Source organism: Diaporthe citri, assembly GCF_014595645.1.
Source record: "Diaporthe citri strain NFHF-8-4 chromosome Unknown scaffold_5, whole genome shotgun sequence".
Lineage (NCBI taxonomy): Eukaryota > Fungi > Ascomycota > Sordariomycetes > Diaporthales > Diaporthaceae > Diaporthe > Diaporthe citri.
In genome coordinates, this window is record NW_025064850.1 from 3,013,664 (window position 1) to 3,033,551 (window position 19,888).

At 56.6% G+C, this 19,888-nt stretch overlaps 10 protein-coding genes across 10 annotated transcripts; 5 read left to right on the forward strand and 5 right to left on the reverse strand.

Moving 5' to 3' along the window:
• Positions 1 to 253: 253 nt before the first annotated feature.
• On the reverse strand, positions 254 to 1,384 carry INS49_011440 (uncharacterized protein; the record flags this gene model as incomplete). The annotated part of the gene is made up of 1 exon (XM_043172157.1): positions 254 to 1,384. One exon carries the CDS (start codon positions 1,382 to 1,384, stop codon positions 254 to 256), a length of 1,131 nt encoding a protein of 376 aa, XP_043023902.1.
• Positions 1,385 to 1,920: 536 nt separating this feature from the next.
• On the forward strand, positions 1,921 to 2,726 carry INS49_011441 (uncharacterized protein; the record flags this gene model as incomplete). The annotated part of the gene is made up of 3 exons (XM_043172158.1): positions 1,921 to 2,393; positions 2,477 to 2,522; positions 2,655 to 2,726. The coding sequence occupies 3 exons, from the start codon at positions 1,921 to 1,923 to the stop codon at positions 2,724 to 2,726; spliced, it is 591 nt and encodes a 196-aa protein (XP_043023903.1).
• Positions 2,727 to 3,209: 483 nt separating this feature from the next.
• Positions 3,210 to 4,374, reverse strand: INS49_011442 (uncharacterized protein; the record flags this gene model as incomplete). The annotated part of the gene is made up of 3 exons (XM_043172159.1): positions 3,210 to 3,542; positions 3,606 to 4,168; positions 4,254 to 4,374. The coding sequence occupies 3 exons, from the start codon at positions 4,372 to 4,374 to the stop codon at positions 3,210 to 3,212; spliced, it is 1,017 nt and encodes a 338-aa protein (XP_043023904.1).
• Positions 4,375 to 6,237: 1,863 nt separating this feature from the next.
• INS49_011443 (uncharacterized protein) lies at positions 6,238 to 7,414 on the forward strand (the record flags this gene model as incomplete). The annotated part of the gene is made up of 4 exons (XM_043172160.1): positions 6,238 to 6,240; positions 6,302 to 6,338; positions 6,413 to 6,973; positions 7,029 to 7,414. The coding sequence occupies 4 exons, from the start codon at positions 6,238 to 6,240 to the stop codon at positions 7,412 to 7,414; spliced, it is 987 nt and encodes a 328-aa protein (XP_043023905.1).
• A 710-nt stretch (positions 7,415 to 8,124) lies between these two features.
• On the forward strand, positions 8,125 to 8,715 carry INS49_011444 (uncharacterized protein; the record flags this gene model as incomplete). The annotated part of the gene is made up of 1 exon (XM_043172161.1): positions 8,125 to 8,715. The coding sequence occupies one exon, from the start codon at positions 8,125 to 8,127 to the stop codon at positions 8,713 to 8,715; it is 591 nt and encodes a 196-aa protein (XP_043023906.1).
• Positions 8,716 to 9,032: 317 nt separating this feature from the next.
• Positions 9,033 to 10,498, reverse strand: INS49_011445 (uncharacterized protein; the record flags this gene model as incomplete). The annotated part of the gene is made up of 4 exons (XM_043172162.1): positions 9,033 to 9,205; positions 9,262 to 9,622; positions 9,863 to 10,017; positions 10,087 to 10,498. The coding sequence occupies 4 exons, from the start codon at positions 10,496 to 10,498 to the stop codon at positions 9,033 to 9,035; spliced, it is 1,101 nt and encodes a 366-aa protein (XP_043023907.1).
• Positions 10,499 to 11,818: 1,320 nt separating this feature from the next.
• Positions 11,819 to 13,859, forward strand: INS49_011446 (uncharacterized protein; the record flags this gene model as incomplete). The annotated part of the gene is made up of 4 exons (XM_043172163.1): positions 11,819 to 13,048; positions 13,111 to 13,381; positions 13,432 to 13,516; positions 13,568 to 13,859. 4 exons carry the CDS (start codon positions 11,819 to 11,821, stop codon positions 13,857 to 13,859), a joined length of 1,878 nt encoding a protein of 625 aa, XP_043023908.1.
• A 72-nt stretch (positions 13,860 to 13,931) lies between these two features.
• Positions 13,932 to 15,124, reverse strand: INS49_011447 (uncharacterized protein; the record flags this gene model as incomplete). The annotated part of the gene is made up of 3 exons (XM_043172164.1): positions 13,932 to 14,110; positions 14,370 to 14,462; positions 14,653 to 15,124. 3 exons carry the CDS (start codon positions 15,122 to 15,124, stop codon positions 13,932 to 13,934), a joined length of 744 nt encoding a protein of 247 aa, XP_043023909.1.
• Positions 15,125 to 15,819: 695 nt separating this feature from the next.
• Positions 15,820 to 17,867, forward strand: INS49_011448 (uncharacterized protein; the record flags this gene model as incomplete). Its single annotated transcript, XM_043172165.1, has 3 exons — positions 15,820 to 15,970; positions 16,180 to 17,709; positions 17,785 to 17,867. 3 exons carry the CDS (start codon positions 15,820 to 15,822, stop codon positions 17,865 to 17,867), a joined length of 1,764 nt encoding a protein of 587 aa, XP_043023910.1.
• Positions 17,868 to 18,709: 842 nt separating this feature from the next.
• On the reverse strand, positions 18,710 to 19,534 carry INS49_011449 (uncharacterized protein; the record flags this gene model as incomplete). Its single annotated transcript, XM_043172166.1, has 1 exon — positions 18,710 to 19,534. The coding sequence occupies one exon, from the start codon at positions 19,532 to 19,534 to the stop codon at positions 18,710 to 18,712; it is 825 nt and encodes a 274-aa protein (XP_043023911.1).
• Between the last annotated feature and the right edge of the window lie 354 nt (positions 19,535 to 19,888).

The window sequence follows — 19,888 nt, forward strand, 5'->3', positions numbered from 1 at the left end:
CGCAACCCAGAGTTGGAAGCAACAAAAAGCATTCTCCCATGTACGCCGATGTACACAAGTCACATATTAGAGGGGAGGCGGGGAAGGTGTAGAGACTCAAGTGTAAATAATCACCCTGGCTTTGCTGGATCAAGTACTTGAAGATACCGAATTTACAGAGACCACTTCGTGGCTGCCAAGAATGATCGCCAATAACGAGCTGCCATGAGGGCACATCAGTGGAAACCAAATGCCCAAGCGCAAACAATCGTTGTCAAGGGGCATCGACATGTTTTCCACTCCACCAATTCTTCAACCCTTCCACATCGCACCACTCGACATCCGTTGGATTTTCGAACCACCAGTTCGTCCCGGGCTTGGGCTTCTCGTTTCCGTATTTCTTCAAGCTGCCGCCATCAAACCTATGATTCTTGACGCCGAGCAACAGCACCACACTGCCAACCTCGGGGGCGAATTCGTCCGGGTCCAGGAAGACAGTCAGCAGCACCTGCTTGTCGGTCGACGGGTCGGCCAGCCTCGCCGTCCGCTGTCTGCCGACATAGCCAGGCAGCAGCGCCGGTTCCACGTCGGAGAGCCACACAATCACCGCAAGGACATTGGCAGCCCAGTTCTGCTTGTATGGCAGGTAGGGGATGGACTTGAGCGGCGTCAGCTTCAGGGGTTTGCTGAGTGTGCTGGGCGCCCAGGGGAGGGTGTCGCTGGGCTGCTGCTTGAGCTCTGCTTCTTGGCGGCGGTCTTTGACGGTCTGCTCAGGTACCTTGTGGCTCTCAAATGCGTCTTCCTCGTCGGAATTGGGTTCCTCGGCTTGCTTTGCGGTCGATAAGTGCGCTGCCTCGAGGTGTGGACGAGGTGTATTTATGCTGTGACTCTGTAGGCCAGATCCCATGCCGACTTTGTACCTTGTCATTGATGCGTTTTCGGGACCAAGGGTGGCATGTGATTGCCCCTGTCCTGTTGTGCCAGCCATCTGCATGTATCCGGCGTTCCATCCGACAGTGGCCATGTCCTTCACCACTAGATAGACCATTTCCATGGCATTACCCGTGTCACCATCACCACCTGGATTTGACTCGATGGACTGCACATCAAATCTGGTCAATCGTACGTAACATCCCACAAAGATGCGACCAGTATCTACAAACCGGTGCATTTCTGACCGGAGCAGCGCCTGGATACATAGCTCCCCATCACCCAAGAGCAGGCGGACGGTGCGGTAGCGCTTTGAGACGGGAATGTGCGCCTCGATACCTTCCACAAGAAATATGGAGTCTGGGACGCAGTGGTGAGTACGGAGGACCTCAGCTATCAACGGTCGAGGCTCGAACGGCTCGGTGGGATCGGCCGCTACCACCACGGTCTCAGGAGGCGCGACGGAGGCGGACATGGATAGGACGACCCATGGATCGGGAGGACATGACTGTAGACTCAAAGAATTCTGAAATATGTCAGACTTGACGATCAAGGACCAAATCGACGAGTTAACGAAGCCAGATAAAAACTGGTCAGTCACTACAAAAGTGCAAGTATCTAGGTAGCGAATCAAAGCTGAGCGCGTCTCTCTTAGACCCGGGAAGGCAGGAGACGCGTCGTGCTTCTGACCCGGACCCTTGGGGTGCTGACCTGACCGCTTACCATATCTAGAAAATCCGCTGATACTGCCGGCGTCCCACTCCATCAGGGTCCCTCGAAACAGTCACCGGTGCTGGGCATCATGCATGCATTGAGCGGCGAGGACTGCGTGTGCACTAGGCCAGTTAACTGCCACCCTGACTCAACGGCTTGCTCATGTTGCCCCGTATCGCTCGAACAGTTGCCAACTCAGTACGCCCATCTCTGTTTTCTCGAACCTGCCTAAGCGCACAAGCAACCAAAACATTCTCCTCCCCTCTCACCTGTGCCCACAGCACCAAAGCCCGCACCATGGCCCCCGACCTCCCGCCCGACCGCCGCCCGATCGTCATCTCGGGCCCGTCAGGCGTCGGCAAGGGCACTCTGTTCAAGATGCTCTTCGCGCAGCACCCGGACACCTTCACCCTCTCCGTCAGCCACACGACGCGTTCGCCCCGCGAGGGCGAGCAGCACGACGTCGACTACCACTTCGTCAGCCACGCCGACTTCGAGTCGCTCATCGCCGCGGACGGCTTCGTCGAGCACGCCAAGTTCGGCGGCAACCGCTACGGCACGTCCAAGTCGACGATCCGCGAGCAGGGCGAGAAGGGCAAGGTCGTCGTGCTGGACATCGAGATGGAGGGCGTCAAGCAGATCAAGGCGAGCAGCATCCCCGCGCGCTTCGTCTTCGTCGCCCCGCCCGGCGAGGAGGAGCTCGAGAAGCGGCTCAGGGGCCGCGGCACCGAGAAGGAGGAGAGCATCCAGAAGAGGCTTGCGCAGGCAAAGTATGTTAATCTTGAAAGGCTTGGAGCGCACTGCCGCCTGCTTTTACGTTCGCTGGGTTGTTTGTACTGACATTGGAGCGCAGGCTGGAGCTCGAGTACTCGAAGACCCCCGGAGTCCATGACATAATTGTAAGTCTAAATTGTTCTACATTTCCTGGTACTGTTGAGAAGCTCGTGAGGTGGTTGGCAGAATTGTGTTTTCCCAGCTCGATGCCCTGTCTATGCTAGTATACGATCTACATACTTATCTGGGCCCCATAGATCGTCAACGATGACCTCGACAAGGCGTACAAGGAGCTGGAAGAATTTGTCTATAAGCCTCTAGACTCGTAGCCGGGCCTCCTAGAAGTCTGCAGTCCTCCAAGGTACCTTTCAACACCGCAGCCACAAAGCAGTATGTCATTCAGAATCATGCAAGGAACCATCATTGTTGAGAAGAACAAATGCGTCTGTTCAACATCTCAATATGTATTTCCATCAGGTATCAAGACTAGACTCTAATTAGAGCACAAAATGGGGGCTGGATTAAGAAATAGAGAAAGAGAGAAAAAGAAGTCTGGATGGAAGTTCTGGAGTACTAAAAAGGAAATAAAGCGTAATAGTCCAGTCCGGTGGGAAATATGTTCGTCCCTCATGCGCCCAACAACCACTCGCAGCAAACAAAAGCATTGGGTTGAGGGGCAGGTGACCAGCAATCTGCGGATGCGCCATCAGTAGCCGAGATCCTGTCAGCCAAACGCGCCGTTTGCTCCTTCATACCCCAACATAGCTGGATTTGACACTCTCATCGATCGTTCGCTTCCGAAGCGGCTCCTCCTAGTAGCCGTTCATGGTCATGCGTTGAGAGCTGCGGCTCAGCTCCCGGTCCGCGGCCGGGCTGATTGGCCTGCTGCTGCTGTGGCCTTGTGCGCTTCCCTCCTTCAGTGCCAGCAGCTGCTTAGCACGGAAGGTCTCGTAGTGGATCTGGGATGTCGTTTCGATGAGGTCCTGAAGGTGTGTTCGCAGGAGGAAGTTTCGCAGGTAGATAAATTCGCAGTGATTCTCGTCCTCGACGTTGATGACGCCCCATCGGTTCTGGCGACCTCGGACCTGGTTACCATTGACGATGATCGACTTCTCGGATCCCACGACGGCGAAGGGAATCAGGTTCTGTGAACGTGTGTTAGCATATGCAGGATGGCAATTGATGAGTCGGCACAGCCAGCTCCGTACCTTGATCTGAGTATTGACAGCGCGCTCCTCATCGTCGAACTCGTCGTTGTCATATGGGTACATCTTCAGGTTGTGGAAAGCAAACTCCTCCTTGATGCGCTCCTTGAACGCCTGGCGCTCCTCCAGGGTCATCGTGTCAGCCTTGGCAATGACCGGAACGACATTGACAACATCGGACAGCTTCTTCAGCACGACGATATCGATGGGCTTGAGGGAGTGGCCGGTTGGCTGGATGAAGAACAGGCAGCAGTGAATGCGTGTGTCCTGGATGTAGCGCTCACGCTGAGCCGTGAGCTCCTTTCGCAGGTAAGCAGAGTGCTGGTCCTTGATGTACTTGACGATGGGGTCCCAGCAGCGGTCGTTGTTGATCAGGTCACCGTAGCCAGGGGTATCGACAATGTTGAGCCTGAGGCGGACGCCATTCTCCTCGATGATGTGCGACACGGGGTGGATCTCGGTGGTGGATCGAATAACCTCGTCAGGAACAAGACGACCCTTGGACTCGATGAGGTGGGAAGCGAAGATGGTGTTGATGAGGGTGGACTTTCCGAGACCAGTTTGGCCTGTGAGCAAGGGAACACGAGACACGTTAGCCCAGCCGTTTGCTGCTCGAAACCGCGGCCTGCAATTGAGGGGAGGCCAACTTACCGACGCAGATAACGTTGAATTGGAAACCACGCTTCAGGAGCTTGCGCTCGATCTGGCTGGTGATGCTGTCAAAACCAACGTGGCTCTGGGGGTAGATGGACGCCGCAGGCATGGCCGCCATTTTCGCAAGAGGGATGTGTTTAGATTAGACGGGCAGGGGACTAGGCGAAAGGGCGGAGGTTGTTAAGTCGGGCGAGAAGAAGAATTGAGGCCGTATGACCGAGCGTAGAGGGTATCTTGGGATGGTGTGTCAAGCCGCAAGAGAATAGGAAGAAAAAAACAAGTTAAGGAACGAGTGAGGGTGGATTGGTTGATGGTTGAAGGTTGAAGGTTGATGGCGATGGTGATCCCTCCCAGCTGGGTGCAATCCGTGGAGATGAGAGTTAGCCAGTCAGGTCTGGTTGGGAGGAATTGCTGCCAAACAATAATTTCCGCCTCTCCCCAGTCGAGCCAGAAAGGGGTCGCATCTCACAGGAAAGGGGCTAGGAACCGACCCTGCCTGCAATTGGCTCGAAAACGTCCAAGCGCCGTAAACTGGAGCTTTGCATGGTTGAAGGGTGGCCTGAGCTTCACTGGCACCCCCCCTGGCAGTTTTCGGGCTGGGGAAGCAGCTCTTCGACGGAAGAGTCGCGCTAGTAATTTTTCTGGACGACGGCCTCACCAGATATCGCGACAGCACCACATCCGCGCCCCAGTGACAACATTTCCATTGCCTTGCGCCAGCCGCACCGAATACGATACACCCTCCCCCTTTCCTGTGGTATACGCAGCCAGTCTGTAAACTCTCAGACTGCGTCAACAACACCCCGCAGACACCGAGCGTCTCGATCGAAAATTGGCAGCATGGCTGGCGCAATGTTGCCCACACGGGCGGCTTCCTCCTTCCTCCCTCGACTGGCCTCCCCAACATTTCTCTCGTCATACAGATTCACATCTATCTACATGAGGCAAATATCGCTTCCATTTCTCCCGAGATATTCGCTCGCCGTACCTGCCATCTCTCTGAATCTCCCCTCTATCCCGGACATACTTGAAGGAATTTGGGAGGGAATCTTGAAGGCTGTACCCAAGAAGAAGACATCACATGCCAAAAAGAGGCATAGGCAGATGGCAGGGAAAGCGCTCAAGGATGTCAACAATCTATGCAAATGCCCAGTATGTGGGGGAACTAAGAGAATGCATCACCTTTGCGAGACATGCATGAACAGTAAGGATATCCCCTTTTGCGGCCCCGGGAGCTCAGAATTAGCACTGATGCGCATATGCAGAGATGAGGAACATGATGGACAAGAAGAGTCAGGACAAGCAGGCAGAGAAGACGATAGAAAAGACGATCGATGTGGAATGAAAACCATTGCAACCAACGTGGTAACAGGCATTGGAGCCAACGGGCATGCGAACGAAGCTCACGCTTACGAATTGACGCCGCCTTGCTAGGAGTTTGAGGTCCGTACGGGCTGTCGCGAAAGTTGAGACTGAACACGGCCTGGATTCGACATTTGGGAGGCAATGGCGCGTATAGTCTCTCGTGAAGGCCATGAGAAGGTCACAACACCAGGATACCAGTAGCGCTGTTACTATCAGCGCGATGAAGAACATGATCTCGAGGCCAATGACATGCTTCTTGGCCGGCAGGCGGGAAAGAATAGCTGCCCAGCCCATTATTTGAAGATGGGAGGTGCGCCGGGCAGTGCTGTTGTGGTAGACGACTATTTTCTACCCGAGTACAGCAGAAGACAGACCTCCAACCCTCGATTTAAAATGTAAAATGTAAAATTGAAAGTTCAAGAGCGTTCCCTGCGACCAGTGCTAGAATCGTATGTAGTGCCAGATAGAGAGCCCATTTACCTCGTATCACTCGCCCCAAAGGTTGCTGTGGACTCGCTTGAGAGCTTCCTCGGTGACATCACCCGGACCCTACCAAAACTTCCCACCCCTCTAAGTTTCCCCCTCGCAACAACGACTCACATATGGACCGGTAGCGATGGTGAGGACCTCAATTTTTAGCGATTGACCTTATGCAACAGGCAAGCTGACATTCCTTCAAGTCCAAGCAGTACCTCACCACCCATACGGTGGACAATGGTTCGTCCCCCGGCCTCGCAGCCTGCCAACTGCCCCTCGAACTGCAGCTGCTGATGCTCACATCACCGTTGCAGCCCACACCACCGACATATTCACCCTAGCGGCAACACCCACTGTCCTCTTCTCTGCCAGCGGTTCCTCCACGATCAACGTTCACCGAATCAACGACGCCTCGGGGACCTTCCCCATCTCCCAGTCCCTATCGGCACACAAGCTCGGCTGCCACCATGTCGCAACCGCCCCCCGCGGCTCAAATGGCACTGTAGCTGCGTCCGTCGGCTTTGGCGGCGACATCAAAATATGGCGGTCAAACCCTGACAGCGGCGACTTCTCGCTCGACTACGAAATCACGCCATCCGAGGCGAAGACCAAGGGTGTCGGTGATTCTTGGGCTGTTGCACTCAGCTCTGACGAGAACTACATGGCGTGCACAACCCACGATGGAAAGATACACGTGTGGGACCTGCGGTCCAAGAGCGTCGTGCAGACCTATGAGACGGGAGGCAGCGGGAACGGCAGCTTTGGTCTGTCCGTGGACTTGAGCGCTGACGGGCACCTCACGGCGAGTGGGCACCAGAATGGATCGGTCTACGTGTTCAACAACGACGCGGGACATCTGAAATACTCGCTTTCTGGTAAGGCTCCAATTTGTGTGAAGACATGAGTTCCCTGGCTAAAGACTCAAAACAGGTCTCGCAAAGCCCGTGAGAGCGGTCGCCTTCTCGCCTGGAAACACTCGTCTCGCGGCGGCAGGCGATGCAGGCATCATCGCCATCTACGACGTCACGACCGGAGAGCACGTGGGCATCCTGAACAGCGGCGGCTCGTCATCGGCGTGGATCACCTCCCTGGACTGGTCGGACACGGGCGAGTATCTGCTCTCCGGATCTACGGACGGCAAGGTCAAGGTGTGGTCGATAGATCGCGGTGCTTGTGTAGCGACGCACAGCGAGACGGACAAGATTCTGTGGAGCGTGCGATGGTTGCCAAAGGCGGCGGCCCATCGTGGAGAGATGTTCTGCACAGCGGGTGCGAACCGGAGCCTGACGTTCTACCGTGAGGGTGGCAAGGTCTGAGTGTGGAACCTGGTGATTATGAGCTGTCCTTGCCCTCTTTTCTGGTAGGAAGCAATCTTCATGAGAAGCGGTCACCGAAGATGCAATGATGATGAGGATTGCAGGAAGTGTGGAAGATCCAAAGATCCAACGATGCAGATCCAAATGTTTGGCAGGCATGGCATGAAATGCTTGATGTTGCTCAGTCTCTAAATCACTGATAGAAGGATTCAAAAGTGGCTCATATACCAATTCGATGCACTCTCTGGTAGTCAATGGTTCGCCCATTCTAGTTGGCACAAAATCCAACCCATAAGCATCCGTACGAAGACAATGATAATTACACCATTGCCATGGAGTACGGAGACGAGAAGCCTTCCTGTGAGAGTGCAACCCGCGCCTGGGCAGCACATGGGGGGGGGTGTACCGCCGGCATTCCAAGGGTCCGGGTTCTGAGGTCAGATGCTTTCGTGACAGTTTCGAGTTGCCCTGCCAGCACTAGGCGTCTAGAGGCGTAAAGTGCCTGCCTCATTTACCCCAGATCCCCAACCAGCATCGGTGCCAACCTCCCAATTTCCAGGCACATAACCAAATCCCAGAGATCGTATTTGTGACCTTCTTTCTCCAATACCTTCTAATAACAGAAGTCCCCACACCTCCTTTTCTCGCATTCCCACAATTCCTGAATTTGTTCGACCTTTTACGTCGACGTCATCGCAGCTCGTCCCACGATGCCAGCAACCCGCAAATCCACCCGCGGCGTCGCCGCCCGAGCTGCGGCAAGCAAGCAGCAGTCTACCCTCAGCTTCAACCACAAAGTCACCAAGAGCGGCGCCGTAAAATCAGGCAAAGCCAGCAAGCTCTCCACACCCACCGCCACCAAGGTCGAGCCAGAACCCCAAACCCAGACCCCTGCCAGCGAAGACGTAGAGGATATTGAGACGCAGGAGCCAGAGGAGGCCCAAGTAGCGCAGCCAGAGGCCGAGAAGAGCGCTGCGGAGCTGAGCGCCGAGAAGGTCACCGATGCGCAAATCAAGCGCTACTGGAAGGGGGTCGAGGCGGCGCGCATCTCGAAGCGGGTGCACCAGGAGGACCTGAGCCAGGCGGAGAAGGTGCTGCGCTACTTCGACGTCAGCTCACAGTACGGGCCGTGCATCGGCATCCCCCGCACGAAGCGGTGGTACCGCGCCGAGAAGCTGGGCCTCAACCCTCCGATTGAGGTCCTCGCGGTGCTGTTAAGGGAGGAGGGGCAGGGCAACAATGAGATTGAGAGGGCTGCTATGGATCGGCTCATGGAGTCTACGGCCATTGGAAGTGGCTGATCGACCCTTGGAGATGGATCGCTATGCTTTGATTATTCGGAGTTGCGGCACGAGGGAACATACGAACTTTACGATCTCTGGAACTGTGCCGAGGGGATCACAGATGGGCCATACGGCACGAAGGGTCGGAGCGAAAGGCGTTTGCTGCCAGGATATGATTCTATGGCTTTGGTGTGGATTTTGCAAAAACGAAGAGAGCCAGTCTGGCCGGGTATCCCAAATCTTTCGCAGTACGGCAGCAGCTTCGCTACGACATGCGCACAGCATGAGTGGTCACGAGCGCATAAGCTGCTAAATCGAAGGCGTTTCCTCCTCGCTTAATACCAGATGCTCCTTGTCCGGTGGTGCGGAATCGTTTCCTGACCTCGGGACTCCAGGTCCTTCATGAGGTCGTACAAGAAAAAGTCTATCAAGATGGCGTTGATCTCGACGTCTGGATGAGTCCGTTTGATATCCCTGCGAATGAGCTCAACGCACCAAATGCTGCAAGCTTCACGGACTGTCAGCCAACACACCTGTGGCCAAGATTAGAGGGCGCCGTCTTACCTCTCAGCTGAACCTCCCAGCTACTCCCGCTTTCGATGATCTTCTTCTCCTTGACAACCTCGTTCAGGGTAGGGCTGTAGAATATACAGCCCATAGTACTCAAGATCTGTGGGACTCGATAGTCGGCAAACATGGTGATCTTGTCAATGTCTCTGAAGGCGCCATAGTCTTCACCTTGGAAGCAGGCCCAGATGTCAGCTACGAGTATCTGTGCTCGCTTTAGGAAGCGGACGGGTTTCCGCCGCCCTTCAAACTTGGTCTCGTCTCGGAAGCAGGCGAAGTCATCGGCCAGTAGGTTCACGAGACCAGCTGCTGACCCATTGGCGGCTTTGATGCAGTTGGTGAAGCTGCATGAATATTTCTGTCGGGCGCCGTCAGCATTGCGTCAGGCGTGCATTTTCGAAACGGCTCTGGCATAGCTTTGATGCATGTCAAAAGCAACATCGCCCCTCACCGTGAGCACTATGGCGAGGAACCTTTACCACACTGGTGGACTCTTGAGGGAGACTTCCAGAGAGTGAATCAAGACATGCATCCCAGCGTATGCCAGCATTCCACCGGATGGATTATGGTGCACATGTAAGAAAGGGATCAGCATTACCTCGTAAAGCACGTTCCCAGCCTCACGTAGACAGGCGAGGCGCTCCTCAAGCAAGGGTATCTCTTCATCTGTCGTGGACCGAAAGACATGTCTCAGGAGGTCCAGCGTGCATTCGTCCTCGCTCTGCCAGAAGTCGGAACTGGTTATAGGGATGTCTGGCAGCAAAGAAACACACTGTCAATCGCCGCGGCCAGAAAGAGCGGTCACGAGGCCGCCAAACCAACCTTCATCGAGAGCCCGCTGCAAGGCGGCCACCAAGCTCCAGTACCCAGTCCAGGTCCTGTCCTTGTATGAAATAGCGAAGCGCTTGTCGTCGGGTAGTTCCGACCAGAACGAAAAGTTCAGGAGGTCCATTGTGAAGATGAAGTCAACGGTGGCCTCATCCTTGGCCTTGGGATGCAGCTCATGCTGGGACCATGTGGCCGTGGAGTAGCTCTTCTCCTGCATCTGCTTGTAGATGGCGTTGGCGGCCGTCTTGCATGACCACATGTCCAGCGCCACGTCGATGGAGTTGTCGTAGACATACTCGGCGCCCTCGAGCACGCCTGTCTCAGGGTCGGCGTTCGCGCTGGGTTTGCCCAGGATATGCGCGCGGAGCAGCTCCAAGAGCTCGGGATCGGCTTCATCGTCAGACATGATGGCCCTGCTGGTTCTGTTGTGTGCAGGCTGAGGCTTTATTGAGCTGAGGGCTGGCTTTGAACACGAGAATGGTGTTGAATGTGGTGATTGAAAGCATGGAGAACGTTTGAGGGTATTGGATGAAAAGATGTTTGCCCACTTGAGAGTTTTGTTAAGGAGAGACCGGTAGTGGTGATAATGAGCCTTTGGCAGCATTGGCCATCTGAGAGAACTGACTGGGCTCTACTTTTATGTTGTCGATCCTCTTCTGTTCTTACTACACGCAGAAGTTCAGTCCAACATGATTCCCTTCTCGGTTGTTAGACCCAAGAATTCTATTGCAGAGTCACAACAGCTGCCCTGGCCCTGCCGAAGCATTCGTTGGCTGCTATTTCTCGACAGCAGCAGAGGAGCTGCTCTGAGGCAAACGGCAGCTCTTACGTACCTGCCTTAGGGAGGTAGGCAGGTACAAACTGCACAGTACCTGGTTGCGGTACAGGGTACAATACGTCAACCCCTGTCGGCTAACAGGGCTAGCTAGCTTCGGCCTGAGAGCTCCAGACCAGACCAACCTTGGGAATCTGCAGACGTCGGGTCGGGCTTTGGCCTCTCGAGGCTGGGGCAGAGGGATGATCAATACAAAGCGTGATGCGAACCAACACTCTGCATAGAGGACAGACCTCTGCTGACAGCTCTCCTTCCGATTGACTTTTTATCTGAGACTCCGACTTGCGACGAGTCGACTCGACCCTTGTCTTGTCACCTGGCACACGACATCGTTTCGCTCTAGCGCATTGTGAGAGACCTACATACAGCCCATCCGTCTTCCTTTGACACCCTCCTCAGCCTGAACCGTACCACCATCAACTGGGTGCGCGTTAGATGCGCCGATTGCAACACAATGAGCGCTCCCACGGGTGAAGCTCCTCCAGCTTCTGCTGCTACTGCAGAACAACAACCAGCGCCTCCTGCAGGTGCTCAAGTGACTGCCGCCCAACCTTCAGGTGCAGGTGCAGCTGCTTCCCCGAATGTGCCTCGCCCTGCCACGACTCACACCGTTCCGATCGCCCAAGGCCAACCACCTCCAGCTGGCGTGGCACGGCAGCCAGCAGCAGTGACCCGTGACATCTTCAACCAACGATCGCTCGGTAAAGCGCTCAACTCTCAAGTTAAAGGCGTGCGTAATCCCCTCTGGCATTGCTCCCTTCTCACAGATGACTTTGCCTGCCTCTTCCTCACCCACATTGGGCGCTACCTTGACGCAGTCGCAGTGGTTGCGGGACGGACTTCTGCTCGCCTTCATTCTCTCCAGCGGCCCCTCACGCGCTTACCAGCATAATGGTTCAAGCCGACGCGCAATTTGCGAATTCCATCAAACTAATATGGTTGCAGTCTCGGGCCCTGATGGTCGGCGCCGGTGGCATCGGCTGCGAACTCCTCAAGAACCTAGTCCTCCAAGGCTTTGGCGAAATACACGTCGTTGACCTCGACACGATCGATCTGAGCAATCTCAACCGGCAATTCCTCTTCCGCACCGATCACATTGGAAAGCCAAAAGCCCTGGTCGCAAAGGATGTCGCGCAGACTTTCAATCCCCAGGCAAAGATCGAAGCCCACCATGCAAACATCAAGGAATCACAGTTCAACGTCGAGTGGTTCCGAGGGTTCAACATTGTTTTCAATGCGCTCGACAACATGGAGGCGAGACGGCATGTGAACAAGATGTGCTTGGCGGCAGACGTGCCCTTGATCGAGAGCGGGACTACGGGATTCAATGGCCAGGTTCAGGTCATCAAGAAGGGCGTCACCGCCTGCTATGATTGCACTCAAAAAGATGCGCCAAAGTCATTCCCTGTGTGCACAATCCGAAGCACGCCCAGCCAACCGATCCATTGCATAGTCTGGGCCAAGAGCTACCTGCTGAACGAGATGTTCGGTGCCAGCGAAGACGAGTCTGCCTTTGATCATTCAGACGACCAAGATAACGCGAAGGAGATCGAGGAGCTGAAGAAGGAATCCGAGGCGCTGAAGTCTATTCGCGAGTCTGTTGGCTCGGAAAAGTTCCCTCAGTTGCTGTTCGACAAGGTGTTCAAGACTGATATCGAGCGCCTTCGCTCAATGGAAGACATGTGGAAGTCGAGGCAAGCACCCCAGTCACTGGACTACCAAACCTTGCTTGAAAAGGCAGGCGAGGCTCTAGCGGCCAAAGACACGATTCTGCAGGATGGCCAAAAGGTCTGGAGTCTTGAGGAGAGTCTCGTTGTCTTCAACGATAGCTTGGACCGGCTCAGCAAGCGCATGGCCGACTTGAGGAAGTCACACGACGGGTCCGGACCTGCGCCTATGATCGAGTTCGACAAGGATGACGAAGACACACTCGACTTCGTTGCGGCCAGCGCAAACATTCGATCCACCATCTTCGGCATTGAGCACAAGTCTCGATTCGACATCAAACAGATGGCTGGAAATATCATACCAGCCATTGCGACCACCAATGCTATCGTCGCTGGTCTCTGTGTGCTTCAGGCCTACAAAGTGCTTAAGGGCGAGTACAACAAAGCCAAAGAGGTAAGCAGCCGACGGCGCCGCCCTATTGTTCCTAATGTGCATAAGTTGATGACCATATCCAGGCCTTCCTGTCACCATTCTCGTCGGGCTTACCAGCCCGACTCATCTCAGCCGACAGACCGCAACCACCAAACCCGCACTGTCCCGTCTGCAGTGTCTTCCAGACTAGCGCATATGTCGATCTCTCTCGGGCGACCCTGAAGGACCTGGTCGAAGATTTCTTGAGACTGCAGCTGGGCTATGGTGAGAAGGAGATAGCTGTGTCTACTGACGCAGGTATCTTGTACGACCCCGACGAGACGGAGCACCTTTCAAAGAAATTGACCGACCTGGGTATGCGCTTTCCTTCAGGTTCTATCCTCATGGTCGCTAACCCACCCTAGGGATCAAACCCGACACTTTCTTGACTGTCACCGATGAGGACGACGCCGAGCCATTCGTCAACCTAGTCCTTAACATTCAGGAAGCGTAGGTTTCTCGACTCCCAGAGCGCTGTACAGCTTACTGACAGCTCCGTAGCAAGGAAGAACAGCCTGAAAAGCCGGTCAAGGCTCTCTCAGACGACAAGCCTGAGATACCGAAAAAGCCAAAGAAGGAGCCTGCAGGAACCTCGATAGCTGCACCGTCATCGAATGGGAAGCATGAGCCTGATGAAAGCAACCGGGGGTCCAAGAGGGAGCACGAGGACGAGCTCGAGGAGTCAGGTCCGAAGAAGATCAGAAAGACTGGCGACTCGAGCGCAAAGGGCGAGGACGCGGTCGTTGTGGATGACGACGGTGGCAGCGGTGCAATCTTGATCGACGACGACTGAGCGCTGCCTCTTGGACTGCGCCCCTTAAGGCTACGCTGGGCATCTTTGCTCGGTGCCTAGAAAAGACCTGGCTCACGAACTGCCGCGGCTTACGAAACCTTGGTTGGCTGCGCTCAACCCACCGTCAATGTTGAGGACGCAGTTGTTTGCATACGAGTTTGTGGCCAAGAAATAGGCGGCGTCTGCGACCTCTTCGGCTCTGCCTACCCTTCCAAGTGGAATCTGGCTGCTGAGCTTGCCCTCATTGAGGTCTGATAGAGCATGTACATTAGCACTCAATAACTTGTAATGATATGATGAGGAGGCTACAGGGCCTGCGGCATGGAGGATGGAGGCTATTGGGCACTTGGGTTGTCCTAGACACGGTGGTTCAATGCTACTTTGAGTAGAGCTCTAGCTCATGGCCAAGGGTGGACATGAGCAGGGCATTGGAAACAAAGGAACAGGAGTCTAGCAACAAAAGAGGACACATGAAAGCCATCTTTGGGAAGGTCGAAGCCATCAACTTACTCTCAATCATCTGGGTCTGAATGTAGCCCGGGACGAGGGCATTCACCCGGATCTGAAACTGGCCCAGCTCTTGGGAAAGGGCGGACGTGAGGCCTGAGAGGGGTTTGTTTTCTGCTTAGCAATAGATCACAGACAGGTAGATCAAGGCCCAATCACGCCATTGAATCTCCCGGGCAAAAATTGCAAGCTACAATTACAAGGTGAAAGAAGGCATCTCACCAAGAAGACCGGCCTTGCTCGCCGCGTAGACGGACGCGCCGGTGCCGCCCCTGGAGGCCATGACGCTCGAGACGTTGACGATGCTGCAGCCCCGGCGGGCGGCGGCGGCCCTGCGCATCATCTGCTTGCCGATGAGCCTGGACGCCAGCACGGCGGCGCGCAGGTTTGGTGTCGAGGATGGCGGCGATGTCGGCCGGGTCGGTGCGGACGAGCAGCGAGTTCTGCGAGACGCCGGCCGCGTTGACGAGGACGTCGACCTCGTGCCCATCTGCCGCGAGCTGGCGCCCGATGGCGTCCCAGGTGTGCGGGTCGCCGGCCTCGCCTGCGAAGAAGGAGTGCGGCCGGGATGGTGATGCTGCTGCTGCTGCTTTCTGGGTCGGATGGGGCAGCTGGGAGCATGCTGTCTTGAGCGTGTCGGCGTTGCGGGCGACCAAGAGGCATGAGGCGCCCTCGTTGGCCAGGCGGGTGGCTATGGCCAGGCCGATGCCACGACTCCCGCCGGTGATGAGGGCGGATTTCCCTGCGAGGGAGATCATGGCTGATATAAGGCTGAAGTTGAGTTGCAGTCAGTCTGGTGCGCATGCTTCAAAGTATCTGTGCGACCCGTGTCAGTATTAAGCGCACTACCCAGAGAGCTACCGTGCCCAGCTGTGTGTGTCTCGGCCCCGCGGACAGGTCGCGAAAGCTCCACCGGGCTGGGCAAACCCGCGGGGAGCGCATCAGTCTCGCTTTCAGGAACAATTGCCTACTTTTCAGGGGTCCTACCGCCAAAAAGAACCGAAGGGCCCCACTGACGTGACAGGCAGGGAACCTTGGAAGGCTGCTCCTCTTCATCCTTGCCCACCACGCTTTTTCTCGCACGTCACGAGTAGTAGGCAGATTATGGACTGGGGTTGCGGGCCTGGTCAACAGCTGTTTCCTCTCCTCTCTTGACGCCCCCATCGTCCGTTTCGTTTTCCACCCGTGGGGGACCGCACTGCGCTGCACTGCACTGCACGGCTCGAACCAGGCCGACTCGACACGACTCAACTCGACCATCTTATCGATACCGTCCGCATCAACCCTCACTGGCTATCTTCCAAGGTGTCCCACGCTCCTCAATCGCTGCCGCCTGGCTTCACGCCACTCCTCTCAACCCGGTCAATGCCTCTTCGACCCGTGTCTCTGAAGCGCAGCATCACGAACCGAGGCAGGCTGGACACATGAGGAGGAGGGAACCGATCTGTGGTCCATGAATCGATCAAATCATGGCTCCGGCTCAGGCTCAGAGCTCCACGATGCCCCGCCCAACTCTAATCTGCACAGCGCAGACTCGGATCTGCCCAACGGCCACGAGGCCAAGGGCGAGGTCATCGACGCCGGCTTGAGGAGCCTGGACCACTGTATGTCGCCGTCTATCTGCCCGTCCTGGTGCACTTCGCTTCTGGCTCCTGCCTCGCGCTCGTCTGCATGCTTCCCACACGGCAAGCGCATCGTCGTGCACTCCCTGCTGTCGCATTCCCTCCCGCTCCTGGCCTCGGCTCAGGACGACGAGGCCAGCAGACGCAACAATCTGGCCTGGGCTCACTTGGCTAACTCTCGTGCCACAAAGACAGACAAACACTTCCATCATGGCGGTACGACCTCCGGCAAGCCATGCTCCCTCTGATTCGGTGGGAGACGCCCTACCTCGCATACTTTCAGGACGCCGTGCGCACGCCCGCCCTCGATAGCTACTTCGCAATTACGGCCAACCTCGGCACCCACACCTTCTTCATGATCGGCCTGCCCATATTGTTCTGGTGTGGGTTCCCAGCGTTCGGCAAGGGACTGGTACACATCCTGGCCGAGGGTGTTTTCTTCACAGGCTTCATCAAGGACATGTTCTCGCTGCCCCGGCCTCTGTCGCCCCCGCTGAACCGGATTACCATGTCAGGCTCCGCCGCCCTCGAGTACGGCTTCCCTTCCACGCATTCTGCAAACGCCGTCTCTGTTGCTGTGTATGCTGTGCTGTGCCTGCGGTCTGGCGAGAGCTCTCTCTCTCCGACGACGGCGCTAATGTTTGAACTGCTGGGGTATTTTTACGCGGCATCGATCATCATCGGTCGCCTGTACTGTGGCATGCATGGGTTTCTCGACGTCATCATTGGCTCCGCCATGGGGGCTGCCATTTCGCTGGTCGAGTTCTATTACGGCCCGCCGTTCGATGCGTACCTCCAAGCTAGTGGCTGGACCGCGCCGTTACTCGTCGCCCTGACCATCATCGTCCTAGTAAGGGTTCACCCCGAGCCCGCCGATGACTGCCCCTGTTTCGATGACTCAGTTGCCTTTGCCGGTGTTATGATAGGACTAGAGGCCGGCCTGTGGCACCTGGGCGCCGCCAACCTGGACGGGCCCTTCCCGGGTCTCAGCTGGCCCATGACAATTGGGCGCATCGTCTTCGGCGTACTGACGATCATAGTATGGCGGGAGACCATGAAGCCCTTCCTGCTCAAGTCACTACCGTACGTTTTCCGCGTCGTCGAGCGGCTTGGCGTGTCGCTCCCGAGGCGCTTTTTCGTGCCGGCGTCCGAGTATAAGAACATCCCCAACCTTCTCAGGCTGCGCACGGACAACGTCCTGCCCACGATGAGGGACTTCCCCGGGTTCGTCAAGACGCTGAGGGCGCCCACGAGGGGGAGGAGCGTGTCGATCGGGCCGCAGAGCGCGGCGGACGCGTACGAGGCGCTGGCGTACAGGGAGCGCAGGCGGCGCGAGAGCATCGGGTCCAACGGGAGCATGAAGAGCCACGGGGACCTGCGCGAGAGGTTCCAGGCGGACGGGGCGGCGCTCTCCATCACGAGCAGTGAGGATAAGGACCACCACGCCGCGGGGAGGTCGACCGCCCTGGCCGACTATGAGCACCAGATGGGCCACGGGGCGGCGCGGGTCATGATCACCCGCGCGAGCCCGGACCTGCGGAGGTCGCCCAGCCCGAGCACGCCCATGGTGAGAGAGGAGCCGGAGGAGGAGCAGGGAGACATGATCTTTGTGCAGCAGGACCAGGAGGACGAGCTGGGCGAGAAGGAGATGTTCTCGCGGCTGGTCAAGCCAAGAGTCAAATATGACGTGGAGGTTGTCACGAAGCTGGTGGTCTACACAGGTGAGTTCTGGCCCGATCTTAACCCTCCCACACTGTGATATCAGGGCATGTATACTGACATGTAACGCGCCGCAGGCATCGCTTGGCTCGCAGTGGAGGGAATACCTTCATTACACGAGCTCTTAGGTATTGGGATCAGGCACTTGCAGGTGAAATAGACCAACGCCTGTCTGTCAGCAACGGAAAAGCCCCATCCTGTCGGCGCCAGGTGGCATAGTGCTGGACCCCGTTGTGACCCGGGCATGAGATGCCCGCCTGATCGGGTGATGTGTAATCATTAATATACGATGCGTGAAGATACGCCTGTCTATATAAATTCTTTCGATATCGAGTGTTGGGCCTGGACCTGGCCCGCAATTCGGTGCATTACATGGAGTTCATGTTTTTGAAAAATGGTGTCTGCTTTTTTGTTTCTTTGCCCGCGTGGTTCCTGATCCCAAGCCAGGCGAGGAAGCATGTATAGGCTGAAATACCGACCTCACCGTCCGAGCTTCAACCCCTGACCCAACGTCGTAGATCTTCATACGTCGTACTTTTGGGGTGTTCGGCAGCAAAGACACGGAAACCTCGTTCATTCCCCACAGTGTCTCTTATTTGGTTTACTTTTACGCTTTCCCTGTTGATCCAGTTTGCCTCCTTGCGCCTGCGCGTTTACACATGTATGCAATGTGATCCTTTGCGGCTAGATGCACCTTTTCAAAGGCCTGTTATTCTACGCAATGAGGGTCCGGCAAGACGCCATGGTAGCATTTGACTTGATTTGTTTTTGCGTATTTACTCTACACGACCAACGCCATGGAGTATCTGTTTGACAGCTACTGGTGAGGAGAGGCTTATTCCTATAACGAACAGCACCCATGCTACTGACGAGAGGTTTGTGCGCAACGGCTAGCTGCAGGAAGCGGATCGAGAGAAATCAAGCATACACAGGTCACAGGGAGCAGGAGGTACTAGCAACAAACAAACGGGGAATTTCATTCTCGACACGCAATGAGGCCACCTAGTCGGCCTTGGCCTTGACGACCCGATCCCACCGCCGGTACGCCGGCACGCCCTCGAGGAAGGCGTTGCAGACCCACAGGAGCCAGACCCTCGAGCCGCGGGCCACACCGGCCGGGGCGAGGCGCGAGCGGTCCATCCACCAGGCCTCGGCGACGTGGATGGCCAGCACGGGCATGAAGAGCGCCTCGACCAGCCAGATGAAGCCCACGGGGCCCTGGGGGAAGCGGACGGCCTCGAGGGCGCGCCAGGCGGGGGACTCCGGGGTCACGAGCTTGCTGTAGACAAGGCCTGCGCAGAGGAAGTAGAAGGACACGCCCGCGAAGCTGATCCAGTCTGTGCCTTGGGGAGGGACGTGGCGCGGGGCCGCGGGCTGTGCGCCAGGGCCGGAGCTCGTGCTCGTGTCCTCGGCGGCCGGGGTGGCGGCCGGGGCGACGTCGTGACCGTCGTCGTCGTCGAGCCCCAGGGCCTTGCGCGCGTCGGCCGTCATGGCCACCAGCCTCACCCGGCGGTCGTCCCAGGTGTCCATGGGAGGGGTAACAGGGACGGTATGTGTGCCCGACGCGGAGCGAATGGTCATGGCAGTGAGGTCAATGTCTAGCATCTCCGCGCCGTCGGCCTGCGAGACGGACAGGTGGGAGTAGTGCTGCAGGATGGCGGACATGTCGTCGGTGTGGTCCTTGTTCATGTGGGCGATAGTCCGCTTCTTGGTAGCGGGGTCGATGCTGGGGGTTGCTTTTTTGGCGGGGGACGGCGTGGGCTGGGTGGCCGGTGTGCCTGATCGTGAGCGCGCCTGGGCTGCGGCGGAGGAGCGGGTGGTGACCATCCTGGCGGCTCAGCTGAGGGCTGTGGGAGGGGGAGATGATGATGGATGCGAAGACGCGGGTGTTGAATCAATTGGACATGGAGTGGTCTGACAGCCTTGTGCACTGGGATCGGGCGCAAGGTGAGAGGTGAGAGGTGAGACTTGTCAGGTTCGGGATCAAGGATCTGCAGGGTGATGGTCACGTGGTGATGTTGACGACGATGTTGACGATGTTGATGATGCTAGTGATGGTGGTGATGGATGAGTTGCATGGATGGCCTGCTCCGGATGAGCTGCTGACGGGTATAGTCGGGTGGTGTTCTGTAAAATCTGCGGCGACCCCTGTCTGGTGCGCTGCTTGCTCCATGTGGGGAT